This window comes from Hydra vulgaris, chromosome 04, assembly GCF_038396675.1.
Source record: "Hydra vulgaris chromosome 04, alternate assembly HydraT2T_AEP".
NCBI classification, from domain to species: Eukaryota; Metazoa; Cnidaria; class Hydrozoa; order Anthoathecata; family Hydridae; genus Hydra; species Hydra vulgaris.
In genome coordinates this window covers 49,005,001-49,024,053 of record NC_088923.1, presented here as the reverse complement: position 1 = coordinate 49,024,053, position 19,053 = coordinate 49,005,001, and the positions used below count along the sequence as shown (strand labels likewise).

Below are 19,053 nucleotides of genomic sequence, written 5' to 3'. Positions count from 1 at the left end.
TTCCATGTTGTTGACAGGAGTGATAGTAACTGTATCTGGAGCAGCTCTATCTGTAACTGATGATGGTAAATATTCGTCATCTTTGAAAATTTCAGAATTGAATGGCTCAATGCCAGCTACTCTAAATTCTGTCTGTATATTAGATGGTGAGAAAGCTTTTGTATACGGTTCTCGAACTATTGAAACAATATCATAAATGGTCATTGGTCTTGGGTTTGAAACCATCCAATTATCACATGCAGAATTGTAAAACCTTTTCAATGGTCCAAAAACAGTTCTATCTAATGGCTGCAATGGGGAGGAAAACTTATCATTGTAATTCCGTGTTGAATTGCAAGCTCCAAGCCTTTAACAGAAATATGACTTTCATGACTGTCGAGAAGTAACAAAACTGGAGATTCCTGAGAACAGTTTGAATATTTAACAAAATGTTTAATCCATTCTATGAAAATTTCTGAGTTCATCCAACCAGAAGGATTTGCAAATCCCACACATCCAGGAGGTCCTTCCTTAATCATGTAATCATGAAACTTTACCCTAGGAAAAATAAATAATGGAGGAATGGAATTTCCAATAGCATTAGAGGCACAACATGCAGTTACCAATGTTCCTCGTTCTGCAGATGTGATTCTTCCAACTTGTTTGCTTCCTCTACCAGCTAAAACCTTTACCGGCTTTTGAACGGTTGTTAAACCAGTTTCATCAACATTATATATACAGTTAGGATTATATTTATATCGATTTCTTACCGTTTTAAGATTTTGAAAAAACTCTCTTACAGTGTGTTTGTTAAAAGCTGTTGATCGAGCGAAGCTCGTTGCTTCAGGTGTTCGTAGAGACAACTCTGGTTGTCTTTTCATAAAACCTTGCAACCAATCAATGCCTGCAATTTTATTTTTGATCCATGATGATGGGCATATCTTATTGTTTTTTAAAGCAAATTCATATGCCAATAATCGCGTTGACCTAGTTGAAAGGCCATAGTTCATTTTTGATGCAATTATTAAATAACTTGATAAACTTTTTTCATCTTCTGCTGTAAAAACTTGTCTATTGTTGTAGTTAGGCTTGAAAGCTTCATTTGGATTAAGCCTCTTTTTACGACAATATCTTTTTAAAGTCATTCTATCTATGTTAAACTGACGTGCTACAACATTCAGTTGTGTTCCTTCTAAAACTTTATTAACAGCTACTTTCATTGTTTCACTTGGTATAGCAACTTTATTTGTTTTTTTAATTCTATTTCTAACCATTTTAAGATCTGTAAAAAAATATATCAATAAAAACATATGTTTTTAATAAATGCTAATATTTAACATAATAATATTATGTTAAATATTTTTTAATTATTATGTTAAATATTATTCTTTTGATATTATAAAATAATAGTATTATTATTACTAGCTTATAACATAAGTAGATTTAAAAAATTAAATGCTAAAAGCTATTGTTTGTTTATATATAGTTTTTTTTTAAATTATAAATACAATTCCATTCGTTTAACTGTATTGCTTATAAACAAAAACATGGGGCACTTCGTCTTCTATGGGGCACTTTGATCCTCCGATCAATGGGCCCCGCATAGTCAAAGATCAATGTACCCCAATAGGTATAGGTAACATATTGATAGCAATATCTACTGTATAAATTGCAGCCAAATAAAAATTATATATTATATTATACACCTAACACTTACAAATTTAAAATAAAATTGTTGTTAACCCATACAGACATCTAAATAAAAATATATTTGAATTATAGTACGATTTAAAAAAATCACTTTTTATGACGAAAAACAATATTTTCTTTATTTTTTTTGACGCTGATAACCTTATGAAAAAATATTACGAATAATCAATTAGGGAAGCATAATGGTTAATTAAATTGCAACCTCACTTCTAGTAAGGCAAAAATGAACGAGTAAAAGCCAAAAGATCATACTGCCCCGGCGATCAATGCGCCCCCATCTCCCCTACTCATACTAATTTTAGTGAATATAGCTCTAATATTAAATTAGTTATGAATTTTGTCCAGTAAAAGTGCATTTTGGCCCACTGTGCAGAAGGCTGAAAGGGTGTTTAGTTCAACTGGATTTTTTTTTACCAACTATAGAACTAGATTGATCGACATTCATCTCGATGCACTGGTTTTTCTCAGAAGTCACTTTAAAGTTGTAAACAGTTACAAAAAATAAATAGAAAAATAGAAAGGTGTATTTAGTTATTTATATTTTCTCTGATAAAGATTTTCCCGGGAGTTTCCCGGGATCCCGGGAACAATGTAAATAATTCCCGCTATCCCGGGAATGGAAAAAGTCCGGGAAATCGCGATCCCTAGTTAGTACATTATAAAATAAGATAAATCCCAAAATTTCAAGGTCTAACACCTAACTGTTCGTGAGTTATGGTTGTTTTAATTTTAGCTACTATTATTGATTTGGTCATTTTCCGCCATTTTTAATTTTACATTTTTCTTTATAAAACCAAGCCTTTAAACGTGTGAATTCTAAAAATAAGTGACTTAGTTAATCTCAAGGTGAGGAATTTAAATATATAAACAAAAAACTCATTTTATAATAAAAAAGTACCTAAATATCAATTATAAATGTTAAAATAATAGACACCTGCCACTGTAAAATTTTTAGGTGTGCGGTAAATTTTTTAAGCCTAAAATTTCAAATTAGGTCATTGTATGTTTGAAGAACATTGTGAGAAAAAATCATTTATGCCAAATACATAGTTTTGTAAATATTTTACTTTTGTACTAAAAATGTATATATAATTGCAGGGGCAGACCACGATTTTTTGGTGTTTGAGTTTAATAACTTCCAGCTAAGTTCTATACTCCAAACCTTTGAATGTTCATACTTATGTCATTTAAGGATGTTTTGCAAAAAATTGCGTTGCGAAGAGTCTGGGAACAAAATACCCTAAAAAGTAGAAATCATCCGCCCAAACGTGAAGGGAATTGATTTTTCCAAACAGAAAAATTACTTACTTTAATAAGACTAAAAATTGTACATATTTTTAAAATTTTGTCAAAAAATCATTTGGCATTCAGAAGGTATAACCATGTAAAGTTTACAACCCCCTCAAAACGAGGGGGTTGTTTAATTAGGTATGATTTCTAAACAAATCATTATTTTTCAATGAAATTTTATTACCTTAAAGAAATTTCTACCTAGTTTAGGATATTAGAATTCATATTTCAAAAAATTAATTTCCCCCACGTTTTAGATTTCTAATTTTTAGGGTAATTTTGTTCCCAAGTTCTTTACAGCGCAAATTTTTGCAAAACATCTTTAAATGACATAAGTATGAACATTCAAAGGTTTGAAATATAAAACTTACCTGGAAGTTATTTAACTCAAACACCAAAAAATCGTCGATCCGCTCCTGAATTAAACGTGCAATTTTTATTTCTTTTCCTAAGAGTAATTCCATTTCAAAACAACCAGGCCATACAACCCTAAATTCTCTGATTTTTTTTTCAATTTTCCCCAAAGTACTTTAGGAAAAAATTATGAAAGTTTTTTTAATGTATTTTTTGTTTCCTTTTTGTTCCTTGGTTCCTTGTCTTTTCCAATTATCAAAGTTTAATTGCTGAATTTAGACATATTCATCTAATTTAAATGTTGCAATTAGTTCTACATAAATAATGTAATTAATACTTGTGCATTTTTAAATTTGCAAGTATAACATTTTTTAATTCATTATCAAAATGATTTCATGTGATATTGGTAAAGTTTTGAAGTCAGAATGCCATAAAACCTCATATTCTAGAAATAAAGAAATTTTTACTACATGACCTAGACACTGATACTCGTCAAAACATTTTATGGAGATCTGAGTTGCGTGCTTGTGAAGAACTATTCAGCATTTGTAATAACCATTTTCACTACTTTGGAAAACGATTTGAAAAGAAAAATGTCAATTGTTGTACTGTTTAAAAAGTGCATCAAAAAAAAAAAAGAAAGGTAATTTGATTTCAAATATATTTTATGTAATTATATCAAAGAAACCCTTCTTTAATTTTCAAATTGTATTACTTTTCTGATGGATGTGGAGGACAGTATAAAAATTTTCAAAATCTATGCCATCACTCAAAAGATTTTTTATTGAAAGCTGAATGGATATTTTTTGCAACCAGTCATGGCAAATCTTCTTGTGATGCAATAGGTGATACAGTATAATGAACAACAGCAAGAAAACGTCCAAAGAAAAATCAAATACTAACAATCGATGCAATGTATGAATTTTGTACTCAAAAAACGCTCACAATAAAGTTCTTTAAAATTGATAAAGGAACTATGGTTAGAGCTACATAAAATAAACGATTTGAGAAGGAAAAAACAATACTAGGAAGTCGAGGATTTCACCATTGCATATCAGTTTCGAAAGCATCTATGTTATTTAAAAAAACTAATAACAATATAAATCCAAAATCTATTAATATAACTAAAAAATCAAGTTACCAAAATTTAAGTTTAATAAATTTTGAGCTAATGCAGAAATACAAATATTACGCATGTACATATGACTCGTTTTGGTGAATTGCAGTAGTTGAAGAAAAAGATGAAGAATATAATGATATAAAAATAAAGTTTATGCATCCACACGGTCCATTTGAGCAGTTTTTCTGGCCACAAAGGAATGATTATAGTTGGATACCAATCACCAATAACATTTTGGTGCACTTATTAATGTAATAACATTAATAAGTGCACCAAAAATAATATCAGATAAATATGAACTTTCAAAAAAAAGATTTTGACAAAATTAATAAGTATATATTTGTAAATCAATAATTTTTAATGGATATATTATAAAAAATTGTATATCAATTTAAGTATGCATCATTTTTATATATTTTGAATACTACGATAAGCGAAATATGCTATATTTGCTTTTTTTGTAATATTTTTCAATTAATTTTTAAACTATGTATTTGGCAGAAATGATTTTTTCTCACAATGTTCTTTAAACATAAAATGATCTAATTTGAAATTTTAAGCTTAAAAAATTTACTGCACGCCTAAAAATTTTACTGGGGCAGGTGTCCATTATTTCAACATTTATAATTGATATTTAGGTACTTTTTATTTATAAAATGAGTTTTTTATTTATATATTCAAATTCCTCACCTAGAAGTTAACTAGGTCACTTATTTTTAGAACTCAAATGTTTATAGACTTGGTTTTATAAGGAGAAATGTAAATTTAAAAATGGCGGAAAATGACCAAACCGATAATAGTAGCCAAAATTAAAACAACCATTACTCACAAACCGTTGGGAGTTAGACCTTGAAATTTTGGGATTTATCTTATTTTATAATGTACTAACTATGGTAAAAATATAAAAAAAATCCAAGGACATAGGGTTGCATTTAAAAAAAAAATTGGTTGTTTTGACCTGGAATTACTCTCATAAGATTCCCAAAAGGTTTAAATTTTTAATTGAAAAAATCATCACAAAACTTTTTCAATGGTTGCCATTTATAATTCTTATTGTGCGTTATTTCACTTATTTATTACCATTATAGTATAATTTTTTTATATATTTTATAATAAATTTACAAAGTTTAACAGTAACTATTAAACATGTAGTAACTATTCTATCGAGACACTGTTTGCATTTTTAAAATGATCAGAAAATAAAGTTTTGTTTTTGCTACTAATAAAGTTTTGCTTTTGCTAGTGAATAACTGCTTTGAGGTTAATCAAAGTCAAAAAACATTTAGTCAAAAACATTTAAAAAGTACAAACAGGCAAATGTTGTGATGTATAGGTTATAATTAGTGAATTTAAAGCTTTTAAATTGTTTTTACAGATCCACTCTTTTCCATTGATTTTTCTATATTTTATGCTAGCAAAATAACTGATGTTAAATAAGTACTTAGTTAACATCGGTGGGTAAACTTAAGTTTAACTTAACCCATCGTCAGATATAAATATTAAGTGTTTACATATAAATGCAAAAAAAAGCTTTATTGTTATACATCAACTGCATTTTTTAGTTATTGATATTGTTTTATACGTCAACTGCATTTTTTAATTATTGATATTATTGACTTTGATTTAAAATTGTAAGCTTGTTATATTAACAATAACATCATAATATACATAATAATAACTTATACTTACAGTGCTTATACTTGGTAATATTTATAATACTTAACTTATGTTTACAATACTGATTATAAAACTTTAAAAATTTAACTTGATAACTTTAACATAATTAACGATAACTAAAAATCAGATGATAGTTATTATATAAGTCATGACTATATCCTTATTTAAGTTAAACAACATTTTTCTTTATATAACTTAATTTTAAAATGTTGGGATAAAAATATTAAGTTCCAAGTTAAAGGAACAAAAAAAGGTCTTATATAATATGTATCTTATGTATATCTTCTATTTTGCAGCATGTTTAAGAATATTTATGCTTGGTGCACACTGACTGTTGACAATATTTGCAAACTGATATGAGTTAAAGTGACTTCAACAACCAGATTGTATTTTTGATTAATATAAGTAATGACAGGTTAGTAAATTTAATTATAATAGTTATGTTTATAACTTTTATTTATTAGAATTAGTGAGAGACTTATGTATGATAGAATTGCATGAACTTTGGGGGACAAATATAATGATTAGAGTAAATATTACCTTTGTTTATTACTATGATTAGAGTAAGAAAATCTTATTTTTATCTAAAGAATATTGGGCAAAATTTTCTAAATATTGACTTTTGTATTAAATATTATAAAATAACACATATAAAAAAAAATTAAGTAGTTTAAAATAAAAAATTAAGTATTCAAGTATAAAAAACACATGTATTATCATAAAGTATATACATCACATTAACTATGTTGTCTGTAAGTTAAGGATTACAGCCGATGTTTCAGCTTCAGCTTTAAACTCATTAGCTTCAAATTAAAGCTGATCAAGTCAGTTCAACCAGCCTGATAGCTGATAGTGAAAAAGAATAATACCCCATAAATATTTTATATTAAAAAAACATGTAGGAAATTATTCAATGAAAATCTAAAATAGTGACAAAATTTAAACATACATGTAAAAAATTAAAAAAAAAAAGTTTGCAAAATGTCTTTGCTGTTTATAAATGTTGCTATTGGCCTCGCAATTTTGGGCGACCCAAATTAGATTTTTAGAGATTTGTTTAAAAAGTGGTGGCCAAAAACCTAATTCCATTAGGTTTTTGGGCACCACTTTTGATTATCCACACAATTTTTTGGCTTGTTCAGATTTTTATCATCAAAAGCATTCTGAACATCTTAGTGGTGTGTTAAATGGAATTAAATTTTGACATGGTGACAAAGTGTCTTTTAGAATTTATGCATCTAGTATACTTAGGGGTATGCAAAGACTCATCAACTTATGGTTAAACAACCTAATTGTTGTAAATTGTCTCAGATTACAGTCAATACTTTATCTGGTGTATTGTTCCAGATATGTTGTTACATTCCAAATAAATCTTCTAGCAAGCCAAGGTCTTAATTAGATGTTAAAAAAAGGAAAGCAACTGAATTTAGACTTTTTTTAGTATGCACTGGGCCAGTTGTTTAAAGGGGACGTTTAGCCAAATATCTCTACAAACTTTTTAGTTCTTTAGTTGCAGTTCTCATTTTATGTTTTATTTTGTTGAAAAAATGTTGATTTTGCTTGTCAGTTACTAACTTATTTTATGCAATTATTTGGTGAACTTTACAGTAAGGACCAACTAGTTTACAATGTCTATTCTTTAATAGTTTTAGGAAATGATACAGGGTGTTTCCATTTCTGTGCATGATTTTTTATTTTTTTTTGTTTTAGCAATTAAAAGCTGGGACTTTATGCAATATGTACACCATTTTGATTTTCTTAAAGAATAAATATAACAAAAATATTTTTATCATATTTTAGGCTTCCTGAATAAATTAAATATACATATTTTTATAATTTTATTTTTTTGGGTAATAATATCGCTACATTTTGAAAAATATACAATAACTTTCAAAACATCATCTTCTAGCTAGAAATAATTGATGACTACCATTTCTCATCAAAAATATATTAAATATGAGTTGTAAAAGTTTAATATTTCGCTTGAAACACTCACAAGCATTTTATTTTCATAAAAATAACAACATGAAATTAACAAATTCGCAAAATCCGTGCGTGACTTCCGTGTGTGATTATTTATGAACTGCATTTAAACAATTGCTGTGACTTTATAATTCATAGTGCAACCCTGTAACTTTCTGGAAATCTTTACTAATGTTAATAAATATTATTTAAAAAAAAAGCATACCATTGAAACTTATATTTTCTGAGGAATTAAAGTTTATTTATCTAGTAACTAAAATTGAAGTTTTTCTGTTATGTACAAGATTTCACTTCAAACTTAATTTATTCTTTCTTAATATTTATAATGTATACCATTTTTTGTTCAGAAAATATTTATATTGATTAGAATTAATTGAGAGTAACTTGGAGATCGCCAGTTTTATTTTTATGAAAATAATAAAAATACATATACGAGTTTCCATGCGTGATTTTTTGGTAATGCCCTACAGTTAAATTTTAAGTTCTTGATAAATATCCCTCGTTTAAATACAAACCTTTTTCAGATCAATTAAAAAAGCTTGTTCAAAGAAGAGTTGCTCGAATAAACACATACAAGTATATAAACAGAAGTTTAATATTCCTAATTTTGATGGATCAGTAACCATTGCATTGAAACACTGTATCCAATTTTAAAATATCAAGGTTTAGAATGTTGTGTTTCAGCTAATGGAGGTGATAATTGTTTTGAAATTACACACAAAAAAAGATTTAGTTAAAAAGGTTTTAAAAAGCAGATGAATCCTGTGACGAATAGGTTATGTTTGAGGAATTTGCAGCTTTTTAGTTGTTTTATATATATATATATATATATATATATATATATATATATATATATATATATATATATATATATATATATATATATATATATATATATATATATATATATATATATATATATATTGTATTAAATGTCTTAATTAATTGATTCTCTATCTCTAGCTCGTTAGGTTAACCTGTCTTGAGTAATTAATAATTTAATTAGAACATACCTACATTTCTAATGTAGCACAAATATAGAGTCAACTAAAGTTTAATGACTCAAGTTGAAATATCTTAACGAAATGTTATCCGAGCGATCTAAATTTTGGTGGTTGACTTCTTTCAAACAATATAAGCGTTCTTGCGAAAGTATAATAATCATTTTTATATCTTGAGTTATTTGTAATAATTATTAGTAATTACTTGGGAAAGTAAAAAGACAAAAATGGGCAGAAAAGCTGTTTCAGACAAGGTACAATGGCAAATTGTAGGTCTGCAAAAAGATAAAACAAAAAGCCAAAGAGAAATAACTCAAATGTGCAATGTTTTGCTTAAATGTGTACAAACAATGTTTAAAAACCATGAGCTACATAATGATGTCAAAGATTTACCAAGGCTTGGTAGGTCTTTAAAGCTAACTTCAAGAGTCCAAAGTTATCTCTATCAAAAGAATACATAAGACCCTAAAATTTCTTTCTGCAAACTTGCTTAAGGGTTCACAAATATGCCTGGTAAAGTTAGTATTAGTAGATGAACTATGCGAAGATGCCTATATAAATAAGGCTTTGATTGCCATGTCACTGCTCGAAAACCACATTTGCATGTGTCAGATGTGGTGTAGAGAAAGACTTTATTGGTCTATAGAAGACTAGGCCAAAGTTATTTTTAGCGACGAATCCAATTTTGAGCTGATAAACTGCAAGTCAAGATTTATTATCAAGAAGCTGGCTGGTGAAAAGTTCAAAGATTGTTTTTGTGTACCAAGGATACAAGGCGGAGGAGGATCAGTTGAAATATAGGGATGCTTCTTCCATATAGGAACAGGGTCATACAACATTTATAACAGCAGAATTAACCAGTACAACTACCAAGAGATCCTTGAAAGTAAATTTTTGCCAATATCCAAAGCTTTTTACGTATGACAACAATAATGGATTTTCCATCACGATGGCGCTTCGGCTCACGCTGCAATCTCGGTTAAACAGTGGCTTAATCGGAAAAACATTATGAGCATGTCTTAACCAGCTCGTTCTCCATATCTCAATCCCATTGAGAACACCGGGCTTAGATAGACAAAAGATAAATCAAAGAGAGCATAGCCAGTGTTGCAGAATTACAGCTGGCGTTAGAAAAGCTTTGGAAAGAATTTTCAGGAGAATTATGCATCCGACTAGTTGAATCTATGCCAAGATGTGTTTGTGCATGTTGTGCATGTTGTGTGCATGTTGATCCATGTTGTGTGAAAGTTTTTTCAAAAAATAAGTCTAAAACTTTTTTTTTTGAAAAATCTTTTTTCTTAATTATTTTATAAAACCACTGTTAATAAATTTTAAAACAATTTAAATTATTAACTTATTTGTTTGCGTTAAATTTTAAAAAAACATAAAAAAAAAATCATATTAAAAATCAACTGACTTTATATTTATGCAACCCACTATATATATATATGCTTGTCAGATCAGGTTATCCTGCTACTGGTAACATGTAACCCAGTACTATCTGCTTCATGTCCTGCTGCCTTGTAGGATACACCTTTTTAGGCAAAGGCTAGGAGATGCCAACTCCGATTTAAAACACCCCCTGCCTTGGGGCTCTTGGTTGAGTAAAGGCTAGAGATGTCTCGATAGATGTGTCTCTATAAATCTATAGATCTCTAGATGTGTCTCGATAAAAATACTCATCTTGGGCAGATGTTAAATGCACCCAGCTACTGTCTTGAAGAAGGCCTCCTAGGCAAAGACTTAAGGGGTAAACAGATTCTATCTGTTGACCAGCCTCGCACCCATTGTAATACATTGTTTCCAGTTTAGGATGTTGAATGCTGGATCTTCTTGACTCAATGCATGGGTTTGCTTGTGTCACTGTTTTTATGACTAGGCAACTCATTCTATTATCTCCTTATGAGGGTACAGCTCTAAAACTCAGTTTTATGGTTCTGAGGCCGGCTGGTAGTCAGGTTTCCCGAACTCTGTGGTAGCTCTCAGAGAGGCTGATTCCATCAACAGCTGAAATATATCTAAGTATTAACAGTGCCATGTTGCGCATGGATGGTGTCCCTGTTTGTAATTTTGGTGTGCATTGCGGAGGCCACATTTGGAGCCCTTTGTTACGGCTTAGGGTTTATTAGTAGTAATGAGGCAATTGCTTGGGCTATTAAACGGTGTTCTGAGTACTATCTATGCTTTGAGTCAAGTTCTTCAATCTAATTTAATAATGAATAAAGTACCAAAAACTATAAAACACAAAAAACCATCATCATCACCAAGTTCTCTAAACCTATCATTCACTAATATTCGTGGTCTTCGAAGTAACTTTTCTTCTGTTGAGTCTTATCTCTTGCAAAGTTCACCAGACCTACTTGCTCTTTGTGAAACTAATTTGAGTTCGGCTGTCTCATCTTGTGATCTTAGTTTTGATGGTTATCTTCCTCTGATTCGTAAAGACTCCAACAGTCACATGCTTGGCCTGGGCATTTACATTCGTAAGAATTCACTTGTTTGTCGTGAAACTAGTTTTGAATCCACAGACTATTCTTTCATGTGCTTTCGTTTAGCACCACTTCACTCTATTGCCTTTCTCTTTGTTCTATATCGCTCTCCTTCATCTCAAGACTGCACTCTTTTTGATGTTATTTCTGATCATATTGACCAAGCCCTCTCTCTTTATCCATCAGCTAATATAGTTGTTGTCGGTGACTTTAATGCTCACCACTCTGAATGGCTTGGCTCTAGTGTCAGTGACTCTGCAGGCTTTAAAGCCCACAACTTTTGCCTTTCTCAATCCCTAACTCAAATAGTCAACTTTCCAACTCGCTTTCCTGACAACCCTAATCATTTACCTTCTCTACTCGACTTATGTCTTGTTTCTGATCCTAGTCAGTGCTCAGTTTCTCCACATTCACCCATAGGTGCTTCTGATCACAGTTTGATCTCTTTAAAACTAATATCTCATTCTTCTTCATCACCTGAATACCCCTATTATCGAACCTCTTACAACTACAGTAAAGCTGACTGGGATTCTTTCCGTGATTTTCTTCGTGATGGCCCTTGCGTAGAAATCTTTCAACTTCCTGTCGACAAATGTGCTTCTTACATAACTTCGTGGATTCAGGCTGGCATGGAATCTTTTATTCCCTCTCGACGATTCCAGATCAAGCCTCACTCTCCTCCATGGTTTTCCTCACACTGTGCAGCTGCGATTGCCAATCGAAACCATTACTTCCATATTTATCAGCAAAACAATTCTCCAGAAAACAGACGTCTGTTTATTACTGCTAGAAACAACTGTAAAAAGGTTTTGTCTAACGCCAAAACCCGCTATTCTCAGGTTATGAAATCTCGTATCTCATCTCAAAAATTAGGCTCTCGTGACTTCTGGAGAATCTTTAATAATATCAATAATAAGGGCAAATCTATAATTCCACCTCTCTTGTATGGTTCAGACTTTGTCACCTCACCTAAAGACAAAGCCGAACTGTTTGCTAAAAACTTTTCATCAATATCATCTCTTGATTCCACTAGTTGCGTTCTACCTGATATTGCCAACAAACAGGTTGATCCATTGCTTGACATTCATATCACTCCAGCATCTGTATCTAAAGTGATTTCCTGCCTAGACTCTTCTACAGCTTGTGGCCCAGACAACATACCTGTTATTGTCTTGCAGAAGTGTTCTCCGGAGCTGTCGTCTATACTCTCAAAACTATTCAACAAGTGCTTATCAGAGTCTTGTTTTCCAGCCTGCTGGAAAGCCGCATCTGTTATCCCTATCTTCAAAAATTCTGGGGAGCGATCTGATTCGTCTAACTACCGTCCCATAAGTCTTCTTCCTATCATAAGCAAGATTTTTGAATCTTTAATTAACAAACACTTAATTTCTTATCTTGAATCTAATAACTTACTTTCTGACCATCAATATGGCTTTCGATCTTCTTGTTCTACAGCTGATTTGCTAACAGTAATAACTGACAGGTTTTATCGTGCATTAGATGAAGGTGGAGAGGTTAAGGCCATCGCTCTTGACATTTCAAAAGCGTTTGATAAAGTTTGGCATGCTGGTCTTCTCCATAAGCTTTCTTCTTATGGTGTATCCAAAAACATCTTTAAGATCATTGAATCCTTCCTTTCCAATCGTAGCATAAAAGTTGTCCTCGATGAACAACACTCTTCTTCTTATTCTGTAACTTCAGGGGTTCCTCAAGGTTCTATCCTTAACCCTATACTCTTTTTAATTTACATTAACGATCTTCCAGATATTCTCACATCTAAGGTAGCATTGTTTGCTAATGATACTACCATTTATTCTTATTAAACTTTAATTTAACGTTTTTTAAAATTTAAATTGTTTAAATAAGATGAATAAATTAAATGCTACAATAATGTTGTGCAATGAAAGACAAAAAAGTATGGAGTGAATAGCTTTTTTTTAAAACCCTAAAGTTACATATTTAAATGAATTATGAAAAAAGTAATTTTTAGTATCATATAACCTGATTAAATAAACTATTTTACTCTTCAGATCAAGATCTTTACAAGCACAATGTCCAAAATAGAAAGCTATCAAATGAAGAGAAGGCTAAAGTTAAAGAACTGAGTCGTCTTGGTGTTACTACTAAAGTAATTGCTGATGAAATGAGAAAAAGTTCAGGAAAATCCATTATAAATAAGGACATTTGGAACATCAAGGATAAAATTCGTCAAGAAGTAAAAGCATAATAGACCTTTTCGCGGTTGCGAAATGCATCTAAGGTAATCAGGGCAAACAAACAACAAAGTTCGCTTTATTTAAATCAAAGCTGAAGACCTACTTCCTATTATTTTTATTATCTAGTGCTTAGATTTATGGTTTGATGTTTTATATTGTGAATTTTTTATTATTATAGATAAAGAAAATATAACTATAAAATGCCAAACTACCGTTGCTGTGTTGCTGGTTGTAATAACGATTCTAGGTATCCGGATAGGTTACTTAAAAGAAGTCAAGTAACAGAGCTAAAATTTCATTATTTTCCTAAAGACTCTGAAAAAAGACATCAGTGGGTAAATCAAGTTGGAAAAGGTTTACTAAATTTTACAGTTTCTGATAATAAAGTGGTTTGCTTTAATCATTTTGAGTTTGGAAAACCTACTTTTGCTTCACCTATTCCAACTTTGTATTTGAATATTCGTAATGCATATAAGGAATCTCCTACAAAAAGAAGAAAACTTAAAAAATTGGATCTTATTGTGGAATCAGATTCAAACAGTTTCTCTACAAGTTTAGCTATAGAAAGTGAAACTTGTGATAAATCTATTCAGTGTAATGAACCAATACGAGGATCAATGATTTTTGCTAATTTAACTAGAGATTCTGATGTTCAATTTTTTACTGGCCTAGCAAATTCAAATATCTTTGAAATGTTATTTTCTTATTTGCAGAGGAAAGGAAATATAATGCACTACTGGAAGGGTAAAAAAAATACAACTAAAGACTTATCTTCCCCAAGAGATTTAAAAACAATATCATTAAAATCTCTAACATTGCAGCAAGAATTTCTTCTTGTAATGATGCGTTTACGCTTAGCTCTTTTAACTGAAGATCTTGCTCATCGTTTTATGATTTCTTACTTCTGTAGTCAGTTCAGTATTTATAACATGGATAAAACTATTTTCTCTTGAGTTAAAATGGATTATACATTTTCCAAACAGAAATATTATAAAAAGAAATTTACCAACCATGTTCAGAAAGTACTATCCGAAATGCTCGGTAACAATTGATTGTTCTGAACTCTTTATTGAAACACCGTCTAGTTTGGAGATAGCTGCAGCTTGTTGGTCAAATTATAAACACCATTATACTGTAAAATATTTAGTTGGAATAACACCCAATGGTGCAGTTTCTTTTTTGTCTAATTGTCATGGTGGCAGAGCTAGTGATGTTTTCATAGTTAAAGATTGCGGATTTTTGAAATATTTACAACCTGGTGATCAAGTTATTGCAGATAGAGGTTTCAAAATTAAAGATCTTCTAGCATTTTACCAGTGTAACATAGCTATTCCCCCATCAAAACATACAAATTTTCAGATGACATATAATGATGTACAGGAAACCTCAAAAATTGCAAATGTTAGAATTTATGTTGAGCATGCCATAGGGCGTATGAAAAACTTCCGCATATCAAAAAATGAAATGCCAGTCACATTGTTGCCCTTATGTGATAATATTATTACAGTATGTGCCATATTAACAAACTTTATACCCCCACTTTGCATTGATGAAAACAAAGCATAAGTTGTTAATTAAAAACAAAAACATTAACTTTTTCTTCTAAATGAAATTTTTTACAGAAGTATATGTATATGCGAACATATACATATATATATATATATATATATATATATATATATATATATATATATATATATATATATATATATATGTATATATATATATATATATATATATGGATGTATATATATATATGTATATATATATGTATATATATATGTATGTATATATATATATATATATATATGTATATATATATATATATATATATATATATATATATATATATATGTATATATATATATATATATATATATATATATTTATATATATTATATATATATATATATATATATATATATATATATATATATATATATATATATATATATATATATATATAAATAGATAGATAGATAAATATAGATATAGGTTCATCAGGCAGCTATATCTATATCTATCTAAACTATATATATATATATATTTATATATATATATATATATATATATATATATATATATATATATATATATATATATATATATATATATTTATATATTTATATATATATATATTAATTTAGTCTTTTTTTTTTTTGTTAACTACTTTGTTTCATTTATTTCGGGTATGTTGCATACAAAAATTTTAATTTTATCTTTGATTTTTTTTTTATTTACAGTTTAAACTAAATAAGGAGGTGCCTTATTAATTAATAAACTTTTTAAATCTTCTAAATCAATAGTTTGTTACTGAAAATCTCATAGAAAGATAAATTTTATATTATATAATGTTTAAATAATACACTTTTTATCTCCATAACTATATAAAAATGTCTATAAATCAATGATTAAGTACATTTAAGTTATTGGCAAAGTATGCAAATAAATCTATTATTCAATATTGTCTTTTTATTGATTCCACAGCATTCCCAATGAAACAAGAGACCGCAAATATTGCATTCAATACTGTTATCTTTTTCATTTTCAAATTCATTTTCATTTAAGCATGGCTTGTCACACAATGGACATGTATATAAATGTACAAATCCAAGCAGGTAACGCTGGACATAAGTTTTAAAAAACAGAATTAAACTTGGAAGCACTCTTTGCCAATGATCTTCATCAAACGTGATTTTGTTTACTAAAACATCTTTCTTTGTATAGACTACAAAATATGTTGAGTTATAACCAGTGATTGCCATTCGGCCAATTATTTGGGTGTAGTATTTGTGATTTTTTTTAACATGACTTTGTTGTCAACCATCTCCAAGAAGTCAGTTTTTTTCCATGAAACATTTATTTCTTCGTCACGAATACTAAAGGGGCATTTATATTCTACACAAGCTTTTAGGCAACACTGACATTGAAAAATGTTGTCCGGAGAAGCGCCAAAATATGGTTGTGGTTTATGCAAAAATAAACCACAAATTAATAATTTCGGGTTTTGATGTTTTACCCCCTCAGTTGACATAAATGCTTTAGCCGCGTTTTTCTCGTTTTCTTTACCCCATTTGATAGATGCTACATATTTTAATTCAACAGGTTCGACAATAGCCTTAAGAAGTGGTGCAACTCTGCATTTAACGTCTTTTTCGCGGTTTCTTAAAAAAGATGTAACCATTTTGTGTACGGAATAAAAGCATGATGATGTTATTCGTCCTCTGCGTTGTTCCCACCATTGCTTTGAGTGTGATTGGTTTCTTGTAGCTTTTTCTAATTCTTGTAGTTGATGGTCATTAAACGTAAGCATATCAAGAAATCTATCAGTCACACTACGTGGATCCGTCGGCAAAAAACTTAGTGCTGCAGAAGCTATTTCTGTTATTGGGAGTGGCACATCACATTCTGGAGGAGGAGTAAACATTGTATTTAAACGGCGTTAGGGAGAACTGTTTTGACATTTAATAAAAAAGAATTTTTGTCAGCATCCGTAACTTCACGCATTTCTTCTGGTCTCGGATCAAAATCTCTTTTGTCTTTACACATCAAATAAGTTTTATGTGACTTACCACTTTTGTGTTGAACAATGTTCATATCTTTTAGCATAATTGGTTGAACTTCTTTGGATGGAGCATTCCAGTTACAAACATTGTCAGTACAAGTAGGAGCGGTAAAACCTTTTGTGTTTGCAAACTCTATTTTATAAAGTGCTGCTACAATATGGTTGCAACATTTACTTTGTCCTGCGGTACACGTACAAAACGCTGTGCAAATGGCACCATCTATATTAAACAAAATCCAAAGTTGATAGAACTTTGCCCGAATATGTTGAGAAGGTGTGACCGAAGTACATATAATAATATAATCGTTCACTTTTTTGCAATACAACTTGTCAATAAAACCACTTCCAAAGTAAGAATACGCTTTTTTCAGTTTGTAGTGACCAATATACTCAGTTTCAAAGGCTTTGCTTTCTAAGATAAAAGCAAATATTTGTCCAATATTTGTAACAGGCCATTGTTTGATATCATCATTAAAGTCAAAGGCTTTCAGCGGATCAAAATCTATTTTGAAAGATTTCAAAAGATTTGTGTAGTCAGTGTTTAATTTTTCTGCTCATATGCTATTAAAGCTTTAGCAGCAAGGGAGCTATGATTTCCAGAAGATGTTAAACCGCGCTGTTGGAGATAAAACTGTAGCTCTCCGCTTGACATTTCCATAAAATTCTCAAGAGTTTCAACTTTTGTTTCATCGCCAGTTTGCATTGCATCCATATCTAATTGTTATTTTGTTTTGAAAAATTTTACTTCAGTTTTATAACAATGCAACGGTCTCCAAATTAAGCTCTTTAAATATGGACGCAAAAGGATCATTTTCCTTCTTTCAATAAAGTTATAGTTGTTAAGTTTTTTGACAGAAACAAAAAAAAAAAAAAAAAATTTCGGCATTAATAGAGTTTATAATATATAAAAAAAAACTTAAGCTTTATTTTTGAATAATAAATATGATTTGAATAAACTATTTTTATTAAATAATAAAAAATTGTTTTTAAAAAATAATAAAAATGAAAATGTTATAAATAGAGTTAAAAAATGTTATAAATATGTTATATATGATGTTATAAAATGTTATAAATATGTTACATATACTATAATTGTTATAAAAATAGTTTGCAAACACAAAAGGTTTTACCGCTCCTACTTGTACTGACAATGTTTGTAACTGGAATGCTCCATCCAAAGAAGTTCAACCAATTATGCTAAAAGATATGAACATTGTTCAACACAAAAGTGGTAAGTCACATAAAACTTATTTGATGTGTAAAGACAAAAGAGATTTTGATCCGAGACCAGAAGAAATGCGTGAAGTTACGGATGCTGATAAAAATTCTTTTTTATCAAGTGTCAAAACAGTTCTCCCTAACGCCGTTTTAAATACAATGTTTACTCCTCCTCCAGAATGTGATGTGCCACTCCCAATAACAGAAATAGCTTCTGCAACACTAAGTTTTTTGCCGACGGATCCACGTAGTGTGACTGATAGATTTCTTGATATGCTTACGTTTAATGACCATCAACTACAAGAATTAGAAAAAGCTACAAGAAACCAATCACATTCAAAGCAATGGTGGAAACAACGCAGAGGACGAATAACATCATCATGCTTTTATTCCGTACACAAAATAGTTACATCTTTTTTAAGAAACCGCGAAAAAGACGTTAAATGCAGAG

The 19,053-nt window shown here is 29.8% G+C and overlaps 1 protein-coding gene and 1 long non-coding RNA gene across 2 annotated transcripts in view; one reads left to right on the top strand and one right to left on the bottom strand.

Annotated features, from left to right (window-relative positions):
• Positions 1-281: 281 nt before the first annotated feature.
• Positions 282-1,253, bottom strand: LOC136079472 (uncharacterized). The gene has a single exon (XM_065795211.1). The coding sequence runs from the start codon at positions 1,251-1,253 to the stop codon at positions 282-284; it is 972 nt and encodes a 323-aa protein (XP_065651283.1).
• A 1,723-nt stretch (positions 1,254-2,976) lies between these two features.
• LOC136079878 (uncharacterized) overlaps positions 2,977-19,053 on the top strand; it is a 28,001-nt gene continuing 11,924 nt past the window's right edge. The window contains exons 1-3 of the long non-coding RNA XR_010638300.1: positions 2,977-3,117; positions 6,427-6,545; positions 13,634-13,818. This is a non-coding gene — a long non-coding RNA (uncharacterized LOC136079878). The remainder of the gene's footprint in view (positions 3,118-6,426; positions 6,546-13,633; positions 13,819-19,053) is intronic.